Here is a 27085-nt window from a genome sequence, read left to right as displayed (position 1 = left end):
CTGCAAGCACCACAGATGTTTGGAGTCCAACGTTAACCATGAATGGGTCAAACCCACCGTTTCCGTTTTACAGAAACAGATGCCCATCACGTTATCCTAGTCATAGTAGTAAAGCTACATGTCATGTCAGCAGTCCTCAACTTACAACCACAACTGGGAGCAGAACGTTTGTTGCACAGCAAGTCCATTATGATGTCAAACCTGATTTTACGACCTTGCTAAATGAATGGCTGTAGCAATAGCGCTTAAGACTTATCTATCACTTCACGGTGCTTTTTTACAACCCTTTCTAAGCGGTTTACAGAGCCAGCCTCTTGCCCCCAACAATCTGAGTCCTTATTTTACTGACCTCGGAAGTAAATCTCCAACCGGTCAGGATTGAACTCTAGGCACTGGGCAGAGCCAGACTTCAATACTGCACTAACCACTGTGCACCATGGATAGAGGGGTGGAAGGACGGAAGGAAGGGGAAAAGGAAAAATAGATGACATCGCCAGGACTCGCTGCTTCAGAAGAGTAAGGGAGATACTCAGAGATGATTTGACACCCTGGTCAGTGTCTCTTTGCACTGCTACCATCAGGCAGAAGACATCCAAGTATAGCCAGCCAAACAAACAGGTTTAAAGATAGTTTCTATCCTTGGGCTGTGAGACTTTAAAACCAATTTCGTGGTATTTATTTTGTACAATGACAAAATACTACTATACTATACTATACTACACTAAACTATTCACTATTCTATACTATACTAACTATACACTATACTATACTAACTATACACTATTCTATTCTATACTATATTAACTATACACTATTCTATACTATACTATACTAACTATACACTATTCTATTCTATTCTATACTAACTATACACTATTCTACACTATACTATACTAACTATATACTATTCTATACTATACTATACTAACTATACACTATACTATACTAACTATGCACTATTCTATTCTATTCTATTCTATACTAACTATATACTATTCTATACTATACTAACTATACATTATTCTACACTATACTATACTATACTAACTATATACTATTCTATACTATACTAACTATACACTATTCTATACTATTCTATACTATACTAACTATACACTATTCTATTCTATTCTATACTAACTATACACTATTCTACACTATACTATACTATACTAACTATATACTATTCTATACTATACTGTACTAACTATACACTATACTATACTAACTATGCACTATTCTATTCTATTCTATTCTATACTAACTATATACTATTCTATACTATACTAACTATACATTATTCTACACTATACTATACTATACTAACTATATACTATTCTATACTATACTAACTATACACTATTCTATACTATTCTATACTATACTAACTATACACTATTCTATTCTATTCTATACTAACTATACACTATTCTACACTATACTATACTAACTATATACTATTCTATACTATACTAACTATACATTATTCTACACTATACTATACTATACTAACTATACACTATTCTATTCTATTCTATTCTATTCTATACTAACTATACACTATACTATACTAACTATACACTATTCTATTCTATACTATACACTATACTATACTATACACTATTCTTTTCTATTCTTTTCTTTTCTATTCTATTCTATTCTATTCTAATAGCACTTAGACTTCCCAGTGCTCTACAGCCCTCTAAGCAACTTACAGAGTCTGCATATTGCCCCCAACAATCTGGGTCCCCATTTCGTCGAAAAGAAGGAAGAATTTTCGATACAATTAGGAGAGATGGAAGGCTGAGTCAACCTTGAGCCTTGAACCCTCAAAGTGCTGAACTGCTGTCAGAATTAGCCCGCACGTGCTGCGAAGCCCCCTTTCTTTGCACCCAAACCCCTTTCGTACCCTAAAAGGAACATCTGCTTGGTTTTCCCGTTCGAGGAAGGCGTCTTTAGCAAACCAGGAACGGACGTCTCGGGTTGCGATTCCAAAGCGCCCGGCGGGTTTCTCTCCCCGGACCTGACCTCGGTTTCCGCCGAGGGTCTCAGTGCCTCTTGGGGGTCCCCGTCTTCCTTTCTGCTTTTGACCTCCTTGCTCTTCCTGGCAGCTGCCCCGGCTTTAGAAAGCAGGGAGCCCATTTTAGGCGGTTGCTCCTGGCATTTCCACGTTTTTGCCGCTTTCTTGCCCGACGGGCATTCCCTCGCCACGGCCGGATCCTGGCAAGAGAGCTGATCAAACTTATCCATTAAGTTGCCCACGGGGGACTGAAAGTTTTCCTCCTGGCTGGGATGCTGCCTGTGGTTTCCTGTCCTATCCTCGCTAGTGGCCGGACTGCAGTATCCGTTTTTACTGAGGGGGTCTCCTTTTTCGGCCAGACGGAGGGAGGTTTTGGTCCTTGGCATGATGGTGCCCGTCTGTTCGAGGGAGAGAATGTCGCACTTGGAGCTCCCAAAGGTACCGATGGTGGGCGGTTCGTTGGGGGCTATGACGGGGCTGTAATTCCTGGCCGCGTTCTGCCTGTTTTTGACTTCCTCCAAACTCATGTCGTCGTCATCGAGGAAAGCGCCAACGGAGACGGAATTACAGTTTTTACTTTTACCTGTAACGACAGCAGGAATGAAAACGGGGTGGACCAAGGTGGAGGCTTCCGGGTTGACTATATAAGCCCGGTGATGGCGAACCTTTTCGGCACCCAAAGACCAGTTGGCTGGCACTGCCTGTTTTTGGCCCATTTTTCGGGCATTTTTCAGGCCGTTTTTCGGGTCAAAAACACCCTGAAAAATGACCCAAAACAGACCATTTTTCAGGCCATTTTCAGGCGCTCCAGTGCCCACAAAGATCAGATGGCCTGCCCTTATAAAACCAGAAGAGTTGAAGATGGTACATGTGTGCCCACATGGAGGGCTTTGTGTGCCACCTCTGGCACACCTGATCTTGAGAATACTGCTTCTGTTTCTTGGTGCTCCTATTTAAAGAGAGCTGAAGTTTCCTCTGAATCTATTTTACATTTAAATTAAAATCCCTCCCATCCATTCCCTGCAGTGGATTGTGATTACATGAGAGGCACGCTTTGGAGATTTAATTATTTAATAAACCACCTAACTCAGGTCCCTATTCAGCCTTCAATCTTACCATCAGCCTGGTTTAAAAATATAATTGCTATATGCGTATACTCGTTTTCTTTCAAAAAAAAAAAGAGGATATATGTTAAAATTAAAGATGTTTCTTGAAATGAAATTATAAATACCATCAACATAAAATGGAGCCAGCTCAGAGGCTGAAATACACCAAGTAAATGAGATGGAAACTAATCAAGGAGAAAAAGCAACTTAGAACTGAGGAGAAACTTCCTGACAGTTAGAACAACTAATCAGTGGAACAGAAATTGCCTCCAGAAGTTGTGAATGCCCCAACACTGGAAGTCTTTAAGAAGATGTTGGATAGCCATCTGTCTGAAACGGTATAGGGTTTCTTGCCTAGGCAGGGGGTTGGACTAGAAGACCTCCAAGGTCCCTTCCAACTCTGCTACTGTATAGATGGAGAGTGTGGAAGAGAGGAGAGAGGTAAAAGGAAGAAGAGAGAGGTGGGGGGGGGAGAAAGGAGGAGTGGAAAGGGGAGAGGGGAGAAGGAGAGAGGAAGGGAAAGTAGAGAAGAGAAGGACGACAGAGGGAAGAAAGGAGGTAGGGAGAAGGAGGAGAGAGGGAGAAGGAAGTGATGGATAGGGTAACAAACATGGTGTATGGAGAGCAGAAGAGCCAATAACCGTTTCTGGGGGTTGATGGTAAGACAAATGGACGTAAATATTTAAGAATACAAAATAATGTTGGTTATGTAACAGTATATACATGAAAATGAAAAAATAAGAAGCTTTAAAGAAAACCTTACCATGGGACGGGGGAGGTCTGTTGTGGGCCTCGTTCTCTCCTAACTGAGCATTTCTGCTCATTTCCTTTTGTTGACTCAGGTGGTCTTCTAACCGTCCTAGCCCCTCCTGGGAAGACAAGTCAACAAAACAGCCCAGGAATTCCCAGTATTCGACCCACGGGAGCCCCAGCTCGTGCGCCAACTCCCTGCAATGAATGAGAGAGGACACGAATCACTGGTGTGACGGTACGAGATTAATTTGGACCACAAATTCACAGAAGGACCATTTTTAAAAACGATCCGCCTCAGGACTGCCCTTTGACACAGAAACTATCCCACGCCCAGTTTTCTTGTTTGTCGCATTCGCACGCTAAAATGCAGCAGTTTGTTTTAGGCGTTCACAGAACATCAAGGAAGAAAACAAAACCCACCAACGTTTTTCAGTGCCGTTGCAACTCAGAACGAACTTTTCTAAGTCGAGAACTACCTGTATAAGAAAACTTATAGGACTGTTCCATGGAGGTTGTATCAAACCATACAGAAGAAATCATCTCAGACATTTCATTTCTGTCTGTCCACCCTGTGTTCTGACCGAGGCTTCCCCAGTGGCATGAAGCTGAGTCCTCGTCCTGATAAACCCCTTTTATTTAATTGACAGTGAATCCTCTCCAGCAAAGTCTTTCCTCTCCCACAGTCTTTCAAGATAGGTCACAATTACCGACCTTTATCAGGGTTGGAGAGTGGCCAGGCTGATATTTTTCAGCAAGAATGCAGGAATGAACTAATGGTCTCCTGCAAACTCCACTCCCCTTTCTCCCCTCTTTTATTCCCTTTGGGAGGGGCCATTCATCGTCCACCTGTGGCCTTACTCCCAAGTCGACCCCTGTTCTTTAGCTGTTCCCTTCGTCTGGAAGCTCTGCACATGCGCACACTGGGAACAGGCTCCAGCTGTTCATCTGCCCCATTGATATCTGATTCTGAAGGCAGCTGATAACTGTCCGACGGCCCTGGCCCCCTCTCTGCCTCCGACACAGAGCCCTCATCAGAGCCTTCCCCAGACTCCAGGACTGGCCCATCTTCCTCCCCAACCTCCTCACTGTCTGAATCTGCTGCCAGCTCTGCTGGTGAGCCACCACTCCAGAGGGGATGTAATAATAATAATTACTTGCAGCTTTTGCTAGTCTATTTGATGCTCATGCTTGTTTTAAAGAATTTTTTTTTAACGTTTCGTGTTGAAATCCAACTCTTCCCTGCCTTTTGCTATTTGGCTTCGGCCACCGAGTCTGAAATACCTTCCAACTCGCTCGACCCCTCTTTCCAAATCGGATTTTCGGAGGTGGTAGAAATATTCCGCCCTCTCGCGAGGTGGAGTCTTCCAAAGCCTGCGGAAATCTTCTGCCTGTCGAAAGGGAGAGGAGAGGAGAGATGAAAGGAACAAAATCCAACTTTGACAGCCAGCTGGCCCTGACGCTTTAGGAAAGAGAAGCAAGTTCCATGTGAGCCATTTATGGACCTGTGTTACTTTCAGGGTAGCACAGCCCTGCCTGTTAAATCATTATTATTATTAATATAATAATATTATTAAATAGTTATTATCATTGTTATTATTGTTAACTTATGTACAAGCAGTCATCAACTTACAACCATTCACTTAGGCGACTGTTTGAAGTTACAATGGTGCTGAAAAAATGTGATTTATTACCGTGTTTCACACATAACCGTTGTAGCATCCCTGTGGTCACATGACCAAAATATGTGTGTGTGTGTGTGTGTGTGTGTGTGTGTGAGAGAGTGAGAGAGAGAGAGAGAGAGAGAGAGAGAGAGAGAGAGAGAGAGAGAGAGAGAGAGAGAGAGAGAGATGGTAACTTTTTGCATCCTTCTGACAAGCAAAGTCAAAGGAGAAGGCAGATTCAAATGAGAACCATGCTACTAACTTCACGACTGCAGGGAGACTCTTAGCAACGGTGGCGAGAAAGGTCATAAAGTGGAGCAAAGCTTAACTATGTCACTTAAACAACAGAAATTTTGGGCTCAACTGTGGTCCTATGTTGAGGACGGCCTCTGCCCCGCCTGCCTATAATAAATGCTTATGGTGTAAAAGCTGAATTTGAGGATGTATGCTGCTTATAGTAACATAGACCAACAGATGGAAAATGAAATGATAATACGGTCTAACTTTGAAGGGGCAATTAATAAATGTTTATGCATTAAGAAAAAAATAAGTTTAAGATGAAAAATATGGAAAGAAGTGTAGAATGTGGCTGAAATTGGAAATAGAATTATGATGCAAAATGAACTATGTACCATATTTTTCATAGTATAAGATGCACCAAAGTTTCGAAGAGGCAAATTAAAAAGGTTTTGCACTCTGCAGACCTCCCAAAAACAACCCGTATTTTGTCAAAAGAGTGCCTTTGGGGGGCTTATAGAGTGCTTGTGGGGGCCTGAGGGGCGAAATTGAGCAAAAAACGGCCCGTTTTCACTCATTTCTGCCTTCCACAGCACCCAGGAGCTCTCTGAAAGCCTCTGTAAGGCTATGCACAGCCATTTTTGCAAAGGGGGGTGGGGTGTTTCGGGAGGCAAAAAATGCTGTATTCAGTGTATAAGACGCACCCAGATTTTCAGCCCCCTTTTTTGAGGGAAAAAGGTGGGTCTTATACTCCGAAAAATGCGGTATATGAGAGAATGTTAAAGGGGAAAAACCCGGAGAACTTTTGTTTATAAAAGATTTTAAAATTTGTAATAAAAAATAAAAACCTTGTTTAAAAAGAAAAAAGAAACATCTGCCTAAGAGACACCTGGGATTTAACTCTCCGCCTTCCGAATGGGAGGCGAGAGTCTTCACCAATGAGCCACCATGCACCTCATTCTCAGTGTCTCGCAATAAGACATCCAAACGGAAGGTGGCGCTCCAGCAAAGAGCCTCTTACCTTGGAGGGACTCAGCGGCCCCGCGTACGCCCTCACCGTCAGCATTGGATCCTTGGGGCTGCCGAGGTATCTGGGCAAAGAAGCGAGCGGGCTGCTCTCCGTTTGATCTGGGGACCAGGGGGCGCCAATCATGGGGGAAGTGGCGTTGTCTTCCGCTCTGAAGAGGGGCACGTAACACTGACCTGGTTCACAAAGGAACAAAAGGGATATTCAGATGGGGGGGCCTCCAAGGAACCGGTGGACATTTGCCACACATCTGCCCCCATCTCTGCTGCTGGTGTTATGAAATATTTCTCAACTTGGAAAAGAAAAATCTAGGAATTGGAAGATGGGTGGAATGAAATGAAATGAGTCGAATGGAATGAAATATTTTAAACACAGTAATGGTATGTATCTAATGAGGATGTGTGTGAGTTGTATTAATACTTCTAAGTTAATACTTCTAATTAATTAATTAATACTTCTAATACTTCTAAATTATGTTAAATGCTTACTAGGTAAAAAAACTGAATTTGAAGACACGTGTTACTTGTAGGAAATAAGACGGAAAGGGAGTGATGAATTTGGTTTATCTTTAAAGGGAAGAAAAAATGATATTGTTTATGCATCTAATAAAAATTAAAAGCTGGAAAATACGAGAAGTAATATGGCAAAAATTGCAAATGGAAATATAATGGCAAATGTATTATGTATATGTGAAAATGTTAAAGGGGAAATCCAGACAATGCTTTGTTCATAAAAGAATTTTTAATTATGTAACAAAAAAATTAAAAAAATCTTTTTTTAAAAAAAGAAATATTTCTCAACTTCCTCACTGCCTGCACATTTTCAAATTTAAAATTTTAAGATATTTGTTTGCTTAAATACGGCTGGTTTGATAGCAGTAAAAAAAAAAATTTTTTTTCTACATTAAATATCCTTGGGTCTTGGGTCGTGCCACTTGTTTTTTGAATCGCCCCAAAGCCAATGTGGTAGAACGATGCCCCACAGACCGCCAACGTGAAATACGAACCTTCTAAGTGTTCCCTGATTTTTGTTTTCAGATCTGCCGATTTATTTTTGTTCCTTTCACAGATTACCTGTTAGGCAAGAAGGCATAAGGTGTATTAGTTAAGCTAAGTCGCCTCATATTTTGTACTTAAAAGGGGGATTGAGCTATAAAGCAGCAACTTTTAAGGCTGTGGACTTCAACTCCTAGAACCCCTCAGTCAGCCATGCTGGCTGAGGCATTCTGGGAATTGAAATCCACAGGTCTTAAAGTTGCAGAAGTGTAAAGTGTTCTTAATGTCAAATCAAGACATTTCTGAACATGGCTGGAATGCAACTTACATCTGCTGGAGTTTGACCGTATTTATTTTTTGGATTCTTTACGATGCCCGGATGGGAAGCAAGAACACTGACCACATCTGGATTCCCAAACTTGCAAGCGAAGTGCAGCGGAGTATCAAATACCTACAAAAAAAATAAACGTATGAATAATCCATTATTATACACTGTTCCTGTGCGGATTGGGAGGATCTGCTGTCTATCTCCCAAAATTGTTTCTATTCTATTCTAAAAGTCTAGTTTAGGGACGATAGCAATGGATTCTTGATGACGGTAGAAATGAGTGAGAGAGAGAGAGAATGCCGGAAGTCAAATCAGGAGTGAATTTTTAGACAACTCTCCTTCAATTTGGAATGAGGCATTTCAGGTGAAAAGCTTTTGATCACAGGCCTGTATTTCCAGCCTGAAGGGAAGGAATCTGGGCAACTGAATGGAGCTAGCAGTGTTTTAATGGCCGGATGCCCTTCCGGTTGCCAATGTGGAGTTCTGCTCAGCAGCTCTATTCTCGTGGTGCCCAGAGAAAGAAATATCTTCCTCTACCCTAGGATCAAACTCACAGCCTCCTGATTGTGAGACGAGAGCTCCACCACTAGGCCATTGCACCACTCCTGTGGGTGGCATTATGTATTTATAAATCAATCAATGGAATGGACCTGGGTTCTAAGTGGAGATGTGCCCGGTAGCATCTCTGAATGTGTCCGAGATGGCCCTTGGTTCACTGCGAATCTTTCGGCGTGAAACCCAAGGGAGGCTCACCATTTTATCTGGCGTGTTCAGATAAAGGTCCACTATGTAACTGATGCGCTTCTCCAACATGACGTCGTCATCGTCGGGATACATCAGCCGCATAAACTCAGGGTTTTCCAGAGTGTCCAACAGCAGCCGGCAAATGCCGGGTTGATTCTCCTTGGCTGCCACATGTATGACGTTGTATCGACACCCCTCCTAGAAAAAAGAGCAGAGGTGTGAGGGATGTCACCCTAGTCTTGGCTCGGCAATGTATATAAGCCATGATTGTAACAAATGCATCTGTTGCTTTAAATGCTAGAGAGATGTAATTGGAGGCTAATTGCTTTAAGCAGCCATAGAAGGAGGAACTATTACAGATGGCTACTGATTCTCCTGACTCTCCCTGTATGAGCCTTGTATCGGAGAGAAGACCGTGTATTGGATGGTGGCTAGTCTGTAACTAGGTTACCTGTCAACATGGTGAATTGTGAGTTGAGCAACTGTAAATTCAACGAGTTGTAAATAGACTGTATATACTTCAAGACTGCTGATAGTCTGTTTGGAGACTGACTATCCTATTTCTGTTACGCAAGTAAAGCTATTCTTTGTTTTACCTTCGTTGGCCGTGAGTGACTATTCAACGGCTTATTCGTTACTAACTTCCGCTGCACAACTCTAGTCCCTTAACGGGGATAGACTTAACGAGAGGTCTTCACCATTTTGGATTCCTCCCCTCCAGCATAAACGTAACTTCCTTTTTTTTCCCCTGGGGGGCTTTTCTCACAGACTCGGCTATCGGCCTCAAAATTAGCTAATAAAGAGAAACTGGATGTCACATCAAATGGGTGTATTTGGAGTCAGTTTGGTGTAGTGGTTAGGGTGTTGGCCTAGAAACCAAGTGACTGGGAGTTCTAGTCCTAGGCACGAAAGCCAGGTGGTTGATTTTGGGCCAGTCACCAGGTGACTGGGAGTTCTAGCCCCACCTTAGGCATGAAAGCCAGGCGGTAGACTTTGGGCCAGTCAACAGGTGACTGGGAGTTCTAGTCCCACTTTAGGCATGAAAGCCAGGCGGTTGACTTTGGGCAAGTCAACAGGTGACTGGGAGTTCTAGTCCCACCTTAGGCATGAAAGCCAGGCGGTAGACTTTGGGCAAGTCAACAGGTGACTGGGAGTTCTAGTCCCACTTTAGGCATGAAAGCCAGGCGGTTGACTTTGGGCAAGTCAACAGGTGACTGGGAGTTCTAGCCCCACCTTAGGCATGAAAGCCAGGCGGTAGACTTTGGGCCAGTCAACAGGTGACTGGGAGTTCTAGTCCCACTTTAGGCATGAAAGCCAGGCGGTTGACTTTGGGCAAGTCAACAGGTGACTGGGAGTTCTAGTCCCACCTTAGGCATGAAAGCCAGGCGGTAGACTTTGGGCAAGTCAACAGGTGACTGGGAGTTCTAGCCCCACCTTAGGCATGAAAGCCAGGCGGTAGACTTTGGGCCAGTCAACAGGTGACTGGGAGTTCTAGTCCCACTTTAGGCATGAAAGCCAGGCGGTAGACTTTGGGCCAGTCAACAGGTGACTGGGAGTTCTAGTCCCACTTTAGGCATGAAAGCCAGGCGGTTGACTTTGGGCCAGTCAACAGGTGACTGGGAGTTCTAGTCCCACCTTAGGCATGAAAGCCAGGCGGTTGACTTTGGGCCAGTCAACAGGTGACTGGGAGTTCTAGTCCCACTTTAGGCATGAAAGCCAGGCGGTTGACTTTGGGCCAGTCAACAGGTGACTGGGAGTTCTAGTCCCACCTTAGGCATGAAAGCCAGGCGGTTGACTTTGGGCCAGTCAACAGGTGACTGGGAGTTCTAGTCCCACTTTAGGCATGAAAGCCAAGTGGTTGACTTTGGGCCAGTCAAGAGGTGACTGGGAGTTCTAGCCCTACCTTAGGCATGAAAGCCAGGCGGTAGACTTTGGGCCAGTCAACAGGTGACTGGGAGTTCTAGTCCCACCTTAGGCATGAAAGCCAAGTGGTTGACTTTGGGCCAGTCAACAGGTGACTGGGAGTTCTAGTCCCACCTTAGGCATGAAAGCCAGGTGGTTGACTTTGGGCAAGTCAACAGGTGACTGGGAGTTCTAGTCCCACCTTAGGCATGAAAGCCAGGCGGTTGACTTTGGGCCAGTCAACAGGTGACTGGGAGTTCTAGTCCCACCTTAGGCATGAAAGCCAGGTGGTTGACTTTGGGCAAGTCAACAGGTGACTGGGAGTTCTAGTCCTACCTTAGGCATGAAAGCCAGGCGGTAGACTTTGGGCCAGTCAACAGGTGACTGGGAGTTCTAGTCCCACCTTAGGCATGAAAGCCAAGTGGTTGACTTTGGGCCAGTCAACAGGTGACTGGGAGTTCTAGTCCCACCTTAGGCATGAAAGCCAGGTGGTTGACTTTGGGCAAGTCAACAGGTGACTGGGAGTTCTAGTCCCACCTTAGGCATGAAAGCCAGGCGGTTGACTTTGGGCCAGTCAACAGGTGACTGGGAGTTCTAGTCCCACCTTAGGCATGAAAGCCAGGTGGTTGACTTTGGGCAAGTCAACAGGTGACTGGGAGTTCTAGTCCCACCTTAGGCATGAAAGCTGGCTGGGTGTCTTTGAGCCAGTCCCTTTCTCTAAGCCTAAACCACCTCACAGGATCGTTGGGAGGGGGGGGTAGGAGGAAGAAATATTAGGTATGTTCCTCACCTTGAGTTATTTGTAAAGATAATAAAGGTGGGATACAAATAAAGAAATAAACTGCTCTGATGCCAAGACTGGCCCAAGGCAGCTACATATTTTCTTTAATAATCAGGCCTGGAGGGATTTGTTTGCCCTGCAGTTGAGAATGGCCAAGCTCCCCCCCCCCCCCGCCCTTTTATTTTTTACCTGGACAATCGTCGGATTGTCTCCAGAGCCGATGAGATAGCGAGGATTACTCCAGATGAGTTCTAAGAAAGCACTTTCATCTCCTTTCTCCACGGCTTTCCGAAGCTTCGCAGTCAAATCCTGGGTGCGAGGGCTTTTATAACTGTTGGCTCTTTCTTTACTGACCGCTTCCAGTTCAGGAGAGCACAAGCCATCTGTTAAAAGAGATATAAGTAGCATCACTCCTGATGCAACACCAGGCTCAAAAACGCAAAATGCAAACTTACTTATACGTACAAAGGCTTTGAAACGGTACCCGTTAGCTTCCGGTTCATTCGTCAACTTAATAAGTGTGAATTTAAAATTTTAATTTTCAAAACACTTAAGGCAGGCCTCAGCATCTGTGGTCCTCTATAATAGGATTAAACGGTAACTTCCAGCATTCTTACGCCCTACTTAGAAGGTAAGCTTACGAAGCAACTCTTAACAGCTGACTCCACTTTTATTAGCTTCTCTCGAGATTCAGAGGCTGTTCTTTTTTCATAATGCTGCAAGTTCATTTTTAAAGCACAGCTCATCCTCCTCTACCGTAATAGTCGGCCGTTTAAATCAGTGTAAAAGTCATTTAACTCTAAAAGCCATTGTGGAGCACACTTAAGCCTCCTGCTTACCTATAAAGATAGATTTGCTAAATGCTGGAAGTGTAATCAACCATCGGATTCAAAGCCGGGACAGAAAAACACAGACAGGTTAAGAATTGGGGAACATGATATTAAGAATGTGTGATAGGTAGGAAAAGGATATGTATTTGTATGATTATTAATTATATTAAAGAAAGGATCAACGGACAGGTAATCTGACTACACATACCTATGTAATGGATATAAAATGTAATTGTTGCAAGATCTAATCACTATATGGAAACGTGTATGCCAGAAATGTCACACTATGTCCAATGTTTTTAATGTTTAACTAAAAAACTTTGCACTGCAATGGAAAAACAATGAGGAGACTGATTAATTTTTTGATATGGGATGTATTTTATCAATGTCTGGACAACACAAACAGAAGCCAGAAAGGAAAAGACATAAAAAGAGGAAATATTAATATGAAGAGTTGTTAAAGAAGAGGTTAAGCATTATTGTTATATTATCAATATTATTGTGATGACTATAACAAATGTGTGGATTATGATTGTTTAAAAATAACTGTGCCCATCACACGCTGTTTGATGGAAATTGAATGTTATATAAATAAAATAAATAAAACATGGGGGGGAGGGAGCCTCTTGCTTACCTCTACCGAAGACCGAACAGACTTTGACAGGAGACAGAGAGATGGTAGACTTGTTTGGAGACGGGAAGTAATCACATACGCCTTTGGCAAATTTCTCTGCATCTTCTCTGTTTGAGAACGCTTTAAAACGTGACCCCTTAATCATTTTTACAGCTTGCAAAGCTTCTTTTTTGTCCTCGTAAACATGTACCCTTTCTGGGGGAGGGGGGGGGGACACAACAGCAGGGAAGTAAATTAATTTCTGATGAAAACAGAAGGCAATGCTCAAGTCAAGAAATATGTCCCTCTATTTTTAATCCCAAGTCTTTTTTTAGCTGCTTTATGAGATGGCGATTTACAACAGAAAATACGCAGATCAATTACGGTAAATCTGCTTTTTTTGGTGAATTTTTACTTTGAGGGGAATAACTACGATACCACAGAACCACATCTATATATTTTTTTCCCAGGGCCTTGTACCTGAGCGATCAATTTTAAGTCAAAACTGCAAAGAGGAATTAAATTAAAGCCGCGGGACACCATCAATACTGGAAAACAAGAGCTAAATGGAGTTAAAATCGTCTCATTAAGATGATGATGCAATGTTGGGTTGTTTTTTCACCAGCAAGTCAATTTTGTTCCTTGAGGAACCAAGCCATCCTTTGAAAGGAACTTAAATTTGCTTAAAACCGTGGCTCCAAGTCACAGGCAACATCAAAAAAAAGTGATTAGATTTACAGTGTATGTTTTCATGTCCTCCGGCATTGTTGTAAGGAGCCTCAAAGTATCTGTTGCATCTTCTGGGGCCTGGTTATTTCGTCCGTTTCTGCTCAAGATTGTGTCGTTGCAATTAACAGCTTGATCTTATCTTGTTGGAACAAACCAATCCTAAATTCACAACTGGGGATTCGGCCTGAAGGGCCAAGTAAGGCAAGAGCTAAGAGTCGGGAGGAGAGGAAAATCTGTCTTTTAAGAAGACACCAGTCCCTGGAAAAATTGGGCAAGATGGATTTAACCTATGGGGCTATCCCTGAATTCAGAGAACCGAAGATTGCCAGTGTTGGATGTAACAAGCAACTGGGCTCCTTTTAACGAAGAGAAACAAATCTTTTGCGATTCCAAAAACAAGCAGATAGAAATGGAAGCAGCTTGCAAGCTCAAGATCCATGCAGGATTATCTCCTTCCTCTTAGAGCTGTACCTGTGATGGTGAACCTATTGCCCTCTCTGCGGGCATGCAAGTCGCTGCCCAGCTCGGCTCCACCGTGCAAGCGCGCGTGACTCCCACCGGCCAGCTGGGAGATGCACGCACATGTGTGGGAGGGCCGAGTCACGTGTGCATGTGCAGGGGGCAGGAGAGAGTAGCACGCTCACTCCGCGCCATGTTTTGGGTCCCAGGAGGCTTCAGGGAGGCCTGTTAGGGAGGGTGGGGGTATTGTGCATGCATGTGTGGGGGAAGCGTGTGGGTCACACATACATGCACAGGGGAGCATGGGGGATGTGCGTCTCACGTGTGCATTGCATTGCATTATGGGTGTGGGCATGCGAGGATAAAAAGGTTAGCTATCCCTGAGCTATTACTAAATCATCATCAATATATCCACTTGTTCTCTTTGGTAAAGAGAGAGCGAGACACACACACCGCTTAGTATTTTTGTACCCCAAATGTTCCAATTTTGCATGGGGGGAGGCACACACCAAACAAATTCAAAATCATAATCCATAAACATTAAGCTTTGGGTACCACATCCCTGGGGAAAAATAATAATAATAGCATCGATCCTTCAAAATGCAGCGCTGCTATTTTTATGCCGAGTATTTATTGCTATCACGCTAAAAGGTCTCCTCCGGCGGCCCATTTCTTCTCAAGTCATTCAACCACGCTGGCGCTGCGTGCACATTAAACGCGGGAAATCGATGCCCTCCTGTTGAATTTTTCATTTGCTGGCCGTAAGAAAGCCATCTATTAAGCCTCGTTGGCATTTGTCTCACATGAAGGAGTCTCAGGACTCTTCAGGCAGCGAACCGTCTGCAGTCGTGCTGCAGGAGGTCCGATACTGCTGGGGACTACAAGATCCATCCAGCACCAAGCAAACTGGCAGAGTTTCAGGGAGTCGACTGTCAAGGAAGGAGGCCCCGAAGGGACCTATTTCAAGCATGTTTAGAAAAGAAACTCTTACCATTTCTGCTCAATATGTCGTCATACACTGGACACACCCCATAGTAGAGCAGGGGCTCCTTGGAGGGATTCTGGGAACGAAGGGGAGAGCCGTTCGCTTCACGCATCAGGGCCTCCTCCTCGGGAGGGTTCAGGCCCATGCTGTAGCCAAAATCACCCTCCTCGGGAGAGGCAAGGTGGCCGTTTGTTTTTCCCGATTCTGGCTGGTTTCCATCGGCCGCAGCGGTTCCAGGAACGCCGTTCGAAAAGTGGGCCGTGGCCACGGAGGGTCCTTGCTGCTCCCACAAAGCCTGGGCCAATCTTTTCTCAAAGATGGACCTGGTGGTCAGGGTGATGGGCCCGCATTTCAGGCCGGCTTCGAGTATCTCTTCTCTCAGCTCATCAGGGGTCAGTTGTTTTAACCGGGAGAAGATTCCATCCATCGTTATCCTCCCTGTAGGGCAAAAAAAAAAAAAAAAAAGCAGTCATTGTTTAGTCCAGGTAATCCACGACTTAAAACAGTTCATTTAGTGATTTTTAAACCATCCACTATCTGCGAATACGTGTCGTGTCTGGATCTCAGGTAGAACTGTGGCCCAAGTATCTGCGGGGTGTGTGTGTGTGTGTGTGTGTATGTATGTATGTATGTATGTATGTATGTATGTATGTATGTATAGGTAAACCTTGACTCACCAGTTTGTTTAATGACCATTATAACGGCACTGAAAAAGTGACATGTCTATCTGTCTGTCTGTCTATCTACAGTATCCTATCTATCTATCATCTATTTATCATCCTATCTATCTATCTATCTATCTATCTATCTATCATCTATCTATAGCATATCTATCTATTTACAGCATATCTATCTATCTATCTATCTATCTATCTATCTATCTATCATCTATCTATCTATCTATCTATCATCTATCTATCGCCTATCTATCTATAGCCTATCTATCTATCTATCTATCTATCTATCTATCTATCTATCTATCATCTATCTATCTTCTATCTATCATCCTATCTATCTATCTATCTATCTATCTATCATCTATCTATAGCATATCTATCTATTTACAGCATATCTATCTATCTATCTATCTATCTATCTATCTATCTATCATCTATCTATCTATCTATCATCTATCTATCTATCTATCTATCATCTATCTATCGCCTATCTATCTATAGCCTATCTATCTATCTATCTATCTATCTATCTATCTATCTATCTATCTATCTATCTATCTATCATCTATCTATCTTCTATCTATCATCCTATCTATCTATCTATCAATCTATCTATCTATCATCTATCTATAGCATATCTATCTATTTACAGCATATCTATCTATCTATCTATCATCTATCTATCGCCTATCTATCTATAGCCTATCTATCTATCTATCTATCTATCTATCTATCTATCTATCTATCTATCTATCTATCTATCTATCAATCTATCTATCATCTATCTATAGCATATCTATCTATTTACAGCATATCTATCTATCAATCTATCTATCTATCTATCTATATCTATCTATCATCTATCTATCTATCTATCTATCTATCTATCTATCTATCTATCTATCTATCATCTATCTATCTATCATCTATCTACAGCATATCTACATACCTACCTACCTACCTACCTTACCTACCTACCTACCACAAGTCACTTAACAGAGGTCTTGCTTAGCAATAGAAATTTTGGGCTCAATTTAAGTTGAGGACTACCCTGTATGGTTAAAAAGCTATGCAAAAGAGGCAGAGTCAAAAGAAGTATTTTGGTCCATTATGTTGCACATTGGCTGGATCAGCGTTTTTCAACCTTGGCAACTTTAAAATGCGAGGACTTCAGCTCGCAGAATTCCCCAGCCAGCATGCTAATGGGGCTAGACACCCCCTAAAGAATCATGAACACTTATGGACATCATACTTAGAAGAAAGACTCCGGGGGGTGGAAAGAACACTTCTAGATAAGAGCAGTTTGATAAGCTCAGTTATAGCTGGATTGAAATACATTTAATAACTAATTAATTAAACACTTAATCAAAGTTACTGTAGTATTTTTTTAAAAAAGCAGATCAGATCATTAATGGGTGCCCTTAATCTATTTCTGTTTTAGCACAAGATCTAATGTTAGCAGCAAGCATGCTGAGAATTAGTCTAGATCTTAATCATTAAGCATCTGGCAGAATGCTTAAATCCACTTCTGCTCCCGTATTTAAAAATAGAACGAAGTAAGAGCAAAATCTCAACCGTAAAAGGAAAGCTGCCGATGAAGACTGGAAATAGGCATAAATAAACAGAAAGTTTCAGTGGCGTAAGAATATTGGATATCTTAATTTTTACCAATATTTTACAATAGAAAAATTGCTACCAACTTTCCACAAAATCATGGATTTCGAAAGCGGATTGCTTTCTTTTAAAATGGAAAATAAATTGGTCCTCCTGCCATAAGATTCTTTTAGGGATTTTAGGTATTGTTTCAAATTGAAGACACTGATGCCAAAGAAATGCTAATTTAACATGTATTAATTTCTTGGGAAGTCTAAATATTTCAGACAACCTAACCAAAATCTCAAGTCATCTTGAAACAGTTCCTCTGGACTAGAGATACAAGGGTAATTTGAATACTCTAAGATACGTTGACATCTTTGAAAATGCTATTGTTGATCACAAATGGAGAATACCATGTAATACAATAGTTCTAATCTAAATGTATCAGCACATATTGCTTTCCTGTCATCAATCACATTGGGTGCAACAGCAAAATCAATATCCAGAAAGACGATCCTTCGCTAGTGACTCAAGCAGCCTGAATAAAACATTTGTTGGGAATGCTTTAATTAATTTAATTTCACCAGGATTTGGGTTTATATCCAAGCATGTTTGGCTTTCCCAAGAAAAAGCACCGGCTTTGATGTAAAACCAAAACAAATACAAGAGAACAGAAATATTGTAACTATTTCTATGCACTAGGGATTTTTCTCTTATTATGCTTATATATCACTAAATGTAAACAACCGTGTTTAACGAGCCCATGAATCTAAATTGGAACTACCACCATGGACAGAGAGTCGTTTCTTTTTTGCTTTAAAAATTCTGCATTTCCATGTGAAAATCCCTCGAACATGAAGCTCCTCGGAATCAGCTGACATTTGGGCAGCCTCATCTGCCTACATAGTGATAGTTTGGGCATCTCCAGGGGATTCATATCCAAAATAAACACAGCATGGGAATCCACAGAGGGCGACCAAGTGAGGGCACAGGCATCCTGACAACTGGCAAATGATGCAATTTGTGTGGTTGCATCAGATGTCATAATTGCCATCTTTTTTGCATTGATGGCTGGTCCTGGGTGCTGCAGGATACAAGAAACAAGAGGAGGAGGAGGAGGAGGAGGAGGAGGAGGAGAAGGAAAGGGTAATCTTCCTCCTCCTATTTTCACCGCAATAACAACCCTGTGAGGTAGGCTGGGCTGAGAGAGGAGGACTGACCCAAGGTCACACAGCTGCCTTTCATGACTAAGGTGGGACTAGAACTCCCAGACTCCTGGTGATTGGCAAAGTCACCCAAGGGTCTTTCATGGCTAAGGCAGGACTAGAACTCCCAGACTCTTGGCAATTGGCCCAAAGTCACCCGGCCGACTTTTATGGCTACGACAGGACTAGAACTCCCTGTCTCTTGGCCCAAAGTCACCCAGCCGACTTTTATGGCTACGACAGGACTAGAACTCCCAGCCTCTTGGCGATTGGCCCAAAGTCACCCGGCCGACTTTTATGGCTACGACAGGACTAGAACTCCCAGACTCTTGGCCCAAAGTCACCCAGCCGACTTTTATGGCTACGACAGGACTAGAACTCCCAGCCTCTTGGCGATTGGCCCAAAGTCACCCGGCCGACTTTTATGGCCTACGACAGGACTAGAACTCCCAGACTCCTGGTGATTGGCCCAAAGTCACCCAGCCGGCTTTCATGGCTAAGGCAAGACTAGAACTCACTGTCTCCCGCTTTCTAGCTCTATGCCTTAACCATTAAAACCAGGAGGCATCAAACTGAAGGGCTGCAGGCTGGATGTGTTACGTGCTGGCCATGTCCACATACCCGGTTTAGCAAAGGGGGAAAAAGTTGTGATACGCCACATGATGCGAGTTTGACAGCCCTGCATTAAACCAAACTGGCTAAATTTAAAAAAAAAACCACCTTTTATGCTTTTCCTTAGTTGGGATTAAGGTGTGGGAACAATGGCTCTTCTTGAGATGGTTTGCAGGAAAACCCTGAAATAGTAGAAATGAGGTATAGAGAATAAATATGTGTGTATCTGTGTGTCCTGCTAGAGCAGGGGGCTGGACTAGAAGACCTCCAAGGTCCCTTCCATCTCTGTTCTTCTATGAAATGTCCAATGGTTGGACGCATTTGACAGTCAAGGTGAGGAAAGCTAACCGAAAAAAACAACATTCAGGCCATAGGAGAAGAGCAGCCTGGCCTCCATCGAGGCTCCCTTCTACTTGCCTCACCTGCTCCTCCAGGATTACCTGGTGGTCTCCCATCCCCACAGTCTTTCCCCCCTCCTCTCCCTCCATCTCTCCCTTATTCCTGGGATTAACCAAAGAGCTCTCTCTCATCGGTCATCACACTGTAAAAAAGATGTGGAGACTCTAGAAAGAGTGCAGAGAAGAGCAACAAAGAGGATTAGGGGACTGGAGGCTAAAATATAGGAAGAACGGTTGCAGGAACTGGGTAGGTCTAGTTTGATGAAAAGAAGGACGAGGGGAGACATGATAGCAGTGCTCCAATATCTTAGGGGCTTCCACAAAGAAGAGGGAGTCAAACTATTCTCCAAGGGTAGAACAAGAAGCAATGGGTGGAAACTAATCAAGGAGAGAAGCAACTTAGAACTGAGGAGAAACTGCCTGACAGTTAGAACAATGTCCTAACACTGGAAGTCTTTAAGAAGATGTTGGATAGCCATTTGTCTCAAACGGTATAGGGTTTCCTGGCTAAGCATGGGGTTGGACTAGAAGACCTCCAAGGTTCCTTTCAACTCTGCCATTGTATGTATTTGTCTGGGATAGTATAAGGTCTTTTGCTTGAGCAGGAGGGTGGATTAGAAGATCTCCAAGGTACCTTCCAATTTTGGTATTCTATTCTATTCTATTTCTATTTCTTATTCCTATTCCATTTTATTCCATTCACCCAAGAAGCTTCTTCAGTTCTAACTCCAGATTGACTTCAGTCAGAACGGAAGAAGCTTCCTGGATGAGAAGTGAAACGCCTTCAAGGAAAAACAAAGTCCAGTTGCCTTTTGAAAGAAAGAAAGAAAGAAAGAAAGAAAGAAAGAAAGAAAGAAAGAAAGAAAGAAAGAAAGAAAGAAAGAAAGAAAGCTGCCATCACTGGAGGTTTTTAAGATGAGACTGGGCGGCCCTTTGTCCAGAATGGTAGAGAGTCTCCTTCTTGAGCAGGGGGTTGGACTAGAAGACCTCTGAGGTCTCCTCCAACTCTGGTATTCTATTCTATTCCTCTTCCATTCTCCTCCTATTTTCTCTCTCCCTTTTTTCTCTCCTATTTTCTCTCTCCCTTTCGGATCTCAACACCCCCCCCCGCCCCGCCAGACCTCGTCATCCAAGGCACTTGGGGACTCCAGCTCCCATCATCCCCTGCACGCCCAAGGCGCTTCCAGCGGCCTACCTGGCAGGGAGGCGGCGCTGGGGGAAAGGAGAGGGAAGGCGGCGGCGGCGGCGGCGGTGGGGAAAGGCCTCTCACCTCCGTCGCAGCGGTCGAGGCAGCGCGGAGGAGGCGGATTCTTCTCCTCAGGAAGCGTCGCGATGGGCCTCGGGCCTCCAGCTCCGCCACCGCGCGGGCCTCGATCCAGCAGCCGCAGCAGCCAGCCCAGCGCGCCGATGACGGCGAAGGCGGCCAGCACCTCCCAGCCGGGCCAACCGGCCCGCCACAAGCCGCCCCAGCCCGACCAGCCGGCCGCCACCCAGCGCTCCATCGCTTCCCCCGGCCGACGGACGACACTGCGCAGGCGCAGAGCATGTGGGGTGGGGGAAAAATAAAACCCTGGGCGGTACCTCGTCAGGGATTTCCCGGCGTCCGTCGCGCGCTCCGCGCAGGCGCAGGCGAGGTCGACCGCACTCGCGGGGCGGCTTCAGGCCACGCCCCCTCCGGCGCTCCAACGGACGTCCTACCCGCAAGAAGGCTTGCGCCGAAGGCATCGGCTCTTGCGCTCTCTCTCTCTTCGCCTCTGCTTGCCCCCCCTACCCCCAGTCGAGGGGCTGAGGAGGTGGAGACCGCCTCCTCGAGGCCTGGCGCTGACTTCTCCCCGGTTGTCCCGACGGCGGCGCGTCCTCCCTCTCGCGCGCTTGGGAGTTTTTGAAGGGGCGCCGAAGTGACCAATCGCGGGCCGCCACGTCACACGCATGGAGAGGGTGTGGATAGGGACGGGCGTGCCGCGCTGCATGACGGGAAGACCGTCAGAAATCCGATGGTTTGAGTTCTGCTATGAATGGGAGAAAAGCCCATAATCCCCGCGAAGCATGGGAGGTGTCGTCCAATCTTGTCGACGGGCCGCGCCGTCGCCTCGAGAGAGAATGTGACGGCTCGGTTGCCTCTGGCAACCGCTTGAGTGGGCAGGGAAACGAGTCGCAAGGCAAGCACTTCCGGTTTCCGATTGAAGCCGGCTTGGCTGCCACGCAAAGGCTAGAGAGAGATGAGTGGCGTAGGCGGAGTCGCATGGGAACCGGAGGTGGAGAATGCTGCGAAGTTGCACAGCAAAGCCACGTTGCGCTTAACTCTTCAAGCACAGGGTTTTAAAAGGTGGTTTAACTCTAGCATATGGTTTGCAAAGGTGGATTCATTCCCTTTGCTGGTTCCAAATAATTGTGAGTTTTCAGTTTGCTATAATTTAACTTTCTGCCTAATTTTTATCTCTGATCTGGTCTTTATTATCAGAAGCCACTCCTTATTTTGTTAGGTCAAAGAAACAAAACAATCAACTCCCTATTACTGAAATTCAAAAGTTATTCAAAAAGGGCCCTTCTATTGGTCCCATCAGAACGTTTCTACAGGTGGTCCTCGACTTATGACTACAATGATGTTGTTAAGTGAGACATTTGTTAAGTGAGCTTTGCCCCATTTTTCTTGCCACGGTTGTTAAGTGAGTCACTGCAGTTGTTACATTAGCAACCTAGTTGTTAAGTGAACCGGGCTTCCCCCATTGACTTTGCTTGTCAGAAGGTCGCAAAAAAAGGTACAGGGGCAACCGTCATAAATATGAGTCAGTTGCCAAGCCACTGAATTTTGATCACATGATGCTGCAACGGTCACAACTGAATAACCTAAGTCACTTTTTTTCAGTGCCGTTGTAGCTTCAAATGGTCACTAAATGAATTGGTGTAAGTCGAGGACTGCCTGTACAGTTGATGGGATTAGATTTAAAGGAGAGCTGGATACATAAATATTATAGTGGGCAGCCAAGAAAATCAATAGATCACTGAGCAAACCATTCCAGGCTTCCCACTCGTACAAATGATCAGCCTCAAATTAACACAGACAATATATGCTGTCGACTAACCACGGCTCTCCTCTTATAGATTTAAAATACGCAATGGGCACAGATTTTTTTTTTTAATGAAAAATAGTTTATTGCACAAAACCTTTCAAGAATGTTTAGCATATCTTTAAAGATTTTTCTTAAATTAACATGCCCTGTTTTTTTTAAAGCACAATTATTACTCTTTAATCAAACATATCTAACTCTCACTCAAACATGTTATGAAAATGACATCCTCCCCCCCATTAAATAGAATCAGACAACTATTTGTAGGGAACAAGGAAAAAAATGAGAGAAAATGATATGCGTTAAGATTCTCTTTTTGGAAAAGAATACTCTGCGTGGCTATTGTTACAGAAAAGATTCCTATGACCAAGAATCTATTTTTTTTTCCATCTGGGAGGGTAAGTATTCTGCATTTTCAAGGGGGAGAAAAACACTACTTTGAAACAGATCCTCATTATAAATGGACCAGGATTCACTTTCTAAATTAAGGCAACTTTCTACTTTTATTATGTATCTGTCACTCGAAAAGCCAGTGACATAATTTGGTTAGCATCAGCGCTCCCTTTTCACTTCGTGCAGCTGCTTACCCCCAAAAATAAAAATTTCAATTTTGATATAGAGAAGTAATTTTCTTTCAAGCAGCTTTTTTTTTAACCTGGTAGAATGAAACAAGCATTGCCAGATTGGAAAATGAAACAGACGATGCACACGGAAAAAGTTCACAGAATGCGTAAGTCTCCAAATAACCTGGAAGACCGTAAGGTGAATTAATATTCATCATATTGTTGCACTGTAGAAAATTGCTGTGAACAATTTGACAGATTTAAGCCTTCGGAACCATCGTCTGCTAACATATAGAAAAACACTGAAAACCATCATATCTAGCTTCCAGAGATGAATAAACAACATTTTTAAAAAATGCAGAATAATAGAACCATAAAGGCTCTATTATTCATTTTGAATATTAAAAAAAAACAAAGGGACCAGTCCGAATGGTTTATAGATCTTGGCTAGTTGGAAAGATGGAGATCCCTTCACAATCCTGGTTTCTTGAAGTATGAATTAAATGACAGCGCATTTAAAAAGAGAGAATGACAGTAAATATTCCCCCCCCCCCGGAGGAAATTTGCTGAGTCAGGGATTCCCAGACCACCCACTTCCTTTCCAGCCAAAATGACAAGACACAGAGAAATCTAAATAAGACGGTCTGAAAAAGGAAAGCGGGAGAAATTGATTTTTCATTTAGTAAAAATACAACAATGGGGTTTTTCTCCCTGTTCTTGTCCCTTCACCTCCCCCAAATTGTTGAAGGAGGTTTTTTTTTTTAAAAAAAAAATCTGATTTTATAATACATACATTGCGTTCAGCTGTGACTGTTGAAAGGATGCTCAGAAAAATCTTCATGGGTAAATCAAAAATTGTGAAATGCAAAGAACTAAGTGGAGCAGCAAAGATTGGAAGTGATCATACACACATTACTCATTATGTAATATTAGCTTTGGTGTTTAAATACTACAAGTATTTCTTGCTTACATTAGCAGATACATAAGCTTCACAGATATGAGCGCCAAAAAAAAAAATACCATTGCTATTTTACTGTATAAAACCAACTTTATAATAAAAGTTACCACCTGTCTAGATTGACACATAAAGTCTTCAAATTCTGGATTAGTTTTATCAAAGAGATAAGCATACTCAGATATGCTTATCTCTTTGAGAAGACCCTCAGAATTTAGAAAGCTTCACATTTAAGAACGACCTTTCCTTCATGTATTAGATGAAAATAAACATTTAAAAAATGCCTCACAGAAGTTTCGGAATATTAAAAAATATCGAAACTCAGGTTGGGAAAAAAGCTGAGCAATCAGAGTGTCCATCTAAAGTCTGTTTTGAAAAGAAATACAGAATAGCTAGAGAGAGAGAGAGAAATGTCTTGGCTTTAACAGGAAAATCAGAGTGACATTTCTACAAATACTGGGGGGAAAATAATCCTTCCACATTCAATCAATCCACACCACTCACAGCTGGGAGCTTTCTTTGGTCAGACTGTTGAAACAGAAAATCTAATTTAGAGATTGTGTGTCCATCTGTTAAGTCCTGCTTCGAAATTCCCTTCATCATGTTTAACGGAGTTTAACAATCCGTGAAGTTATCTAAACTTTAGACTTAGGTTTAGCCATGAGAGCAAGTTTTCCTTTATTGCTTTTCTATCTCTATCCTCTTCTCCAAACATCATTTTCCTTCTCATTTTCTTCCTATGAGACTTGCTACCATGACAATTAAGTGCTGTGATCCATCTTTAGTTAGGATACAGCTCATTAAAGATCTGAAGTCCTCAATCAGGTTCATAAAATAGTGGTGATGGTGATGGACACTAGATCAATGTGACATTTTAGGGGCAGTCTGGTATGCTTCCATAAATGTGATGTGCATGAAGACAGGATGGGACTCACAATTGCACAATTTCACCATTGCACCTGCTTAAGATCTTGGACAGGACTCCCTTCACCTGATCTCACCTCAAGCATCCATAACTTCCAGCCAAGATCACAATTACCTCCTACATTTGTGTCTTCCGTTCACGCTTCCTTTTACTTCCTAGCATATCCTACAGTGCAATTTGACCAGGGTGTTTCTACCCAGAGCACAAAAAGGTACCGTCAGTTGTTGAGAAACAATTTTTTTAAAAAAACTATTATTTCAACTGATTAATTATACAAGGATGCATTTGCAAAAACAAAACAAAAAACCCACAGGACATGAATTCTGATTACGTCTCAGGAGGAAGCCATGGGAGTGAGGGATGGAATTAAAGCTAAGAAACTAGGAATTTATAGGCAGAATAAAATGGAAATATAAATAAGTGAATAAATGAAATGTCTAAAAAGCTCCGGTTTTAGCTTCCTCGGGCCCGTATCAACAACACGTTTTGTAGGACACCAAAACTTAACAAGTCACCTTAGTAAGACCAAACATAAAAACCAACCCAGATGCTTTATCATCGACAGAAGAATCCATATATATATATATATGTAAGAGACTCCACAACTCACCCACAACTCTGTCCTGCAGATGTCTGCAAAGACAAACAACACAAATGTGCAAACAGCATCCGTCAGAACATTTCACTGGGAGATTATTCCGCCGTGGTTTTCGAGACGAGCAATTTGGTTGCTTGATTTGTCAGAATAAGACTCAAAAGGTACGATAATAACAATACTGGATTTGGTGGAGTATATCATCCCTTAAAGGTCATGAAATTCCCAAGCTGGAAGCGGACCGAGCCGTCACCGAATGAGTTGAGTATGTTTTTAAAAAGGGACCCTGTTTCGTCTTCTCTCTGCACCCATCCTAATTCGATCGCTTAGTTCTCCAAAGCTTAATGCGGCAAACCTCACGTCTTTTTTTTCCAGGCCGCCAAGTACGATGAGCAAAGGATCTCATCAAGCCACGGCCTTCATATTTTTCCTCCCCGTTTTGCTAAAACGAACCGTAGACCGAGGACTCTAAAAGGTTTAAGAGCAAAATATAAATAGGGTTTTGATAAATACTTATTTCCCGCTAAACGTACTTAAAGCAGTTCTGACGGAAATCCGTGGGCGTTGGGATCGCTGGGAATCGACTCTCCCTCGGCGTCCGTGCTTGGCTTATGATCCTGGTGATCTCTGTGAGGAACACTCTCATTGGCTAACAGAGTCACGGAGAGGTTAGTCGTGAAGTCCGTCAACTCGCCTTCGATCTGCTTCCAGGAAGACACCGATTCGTGGACCGTGACGGTGTGCTCTTCCATTTGACGCTGCAGGCTGTCCATCTCTTGCCTTTGAGAAACATGGAAGAGAAACAGAATTATTGTTTGGAGCCATGGGGGAGGAACAGTGGTTAAAATGCAGTATTTCAGGCTGACTCTGCCCTCTGCCAGGAGTTCGATCCTGAGCGGTTCAAGGTTGACTCAGCCTTCCATCCTTCCGAGGTGGGTAAAATGAGGAGCCAAATTGTTGGAGGCTATACGCTGACTTTGTAAACTGCTTAAGAAGGGCTGGAACGCACTGTGAAGCAGGATATAAGTCTAAGTGCTGTTTCTCTCTCTCTCTCTCTCTCTCTCTCTCTCTCTCTCTCTCTCTCTCTCTCTCTCTCTGTTTCTATCCTTCTCTGCCTGCCTCCTGCCTATTTGTGTCTGCTTAGTCTGTCTGTCTATATCTATATCTATCTCTCATCTGTCTTCTATCTATCTTCCATTTATATTCTACGATCCATCCATCATCATCATCTCTCTCTCTCTCATTGTTTCTCTCTCTGCCTGCCTGCCTATTTCTGTCTGTTTAGTCTGTCTATGTCTATCTCTCATCTATCTTCCATTTA

The 27085-nt window shown here is 43.3% G+C and overlaps 3 protein-coding genes across 6 annotated transcripts in view; all 3 read right to left on the bottom strand.

Moving 5' to 3' along the window:
• The window catches only part of ANKLE2 (ankyrin repeat and LEM domain containing 2), a 26977-nt gene extending 5410 nt beyond the window's left edge, over positions 1-21567 (bottom strand). The window contains 12 exon segments of the mRNA XM_081966871.1: positions 1910-2603; positions 3890-4074; positions 5161-5267; positions 6799-6980; positions 7811-7877; positions 8128-8250; positions 8881-9069; positions 11744-11937; positions 13019-13213; positions 15177-15608; positions 20854-21232; positions 21234-21567. Coding sequence (XP_081822997.1) covers positions 1910-2603; positions 3890-4074; positions 5161-5267; positions 6799-6980; positions 7811-7877; positions 8128-8250; positions 8881-9069; positions 11744-11937; positions 13019-13213; positions 15177-15608; positions 20854-21232; positions 21234-21383 — 2897 coding nt within the window. The 5' untranslated portion in view covers positions 21384-21567.
• The window catches only part of CHFR (checkpoint with forkhead and ring finger domains), a 179424-nt gene that overhangs the window by 58483 nt on the left and 93856 nt on the right, over positions 1-27085 (bottom strand). The window lies entirely within an intron of this gene.
• Positions 23841-27085, bottom strand: part of GOLGA3 (golgin A3) — a 47983-nt gene continuing 44738 nt past the window's right edge. For all 4 annotated transcript variants that reach the window (XM_081966838.1, XM_081966837.1, XM_081966839.1 and 1 more), the window contains one exon: positions 23841-26544. In XM_081966838.1, the coding sequence (XP_081822964.1) occupies positions 26298-26544 (247 nt within the window). In that variant the 3' untranslated portion in view covers positions 23841-26297. The remainder of the gene's footprint in view (positions 26545-27085) is intronic.

The sequence above is a fragment of the Natrix helvetica genome, assembly GCF_964273705.1.
Source record: "Natrix helvetica genome assembly, chromosome: 14".
NCBI lineage: Eukaryota > Metazoa > Chordata > Lepidosauria > Squamata > Natricidae > Natrix > Natrix helvetica.
This window is presented reverse-complemented; position numbering and strand designations above follow the sequence as displayed.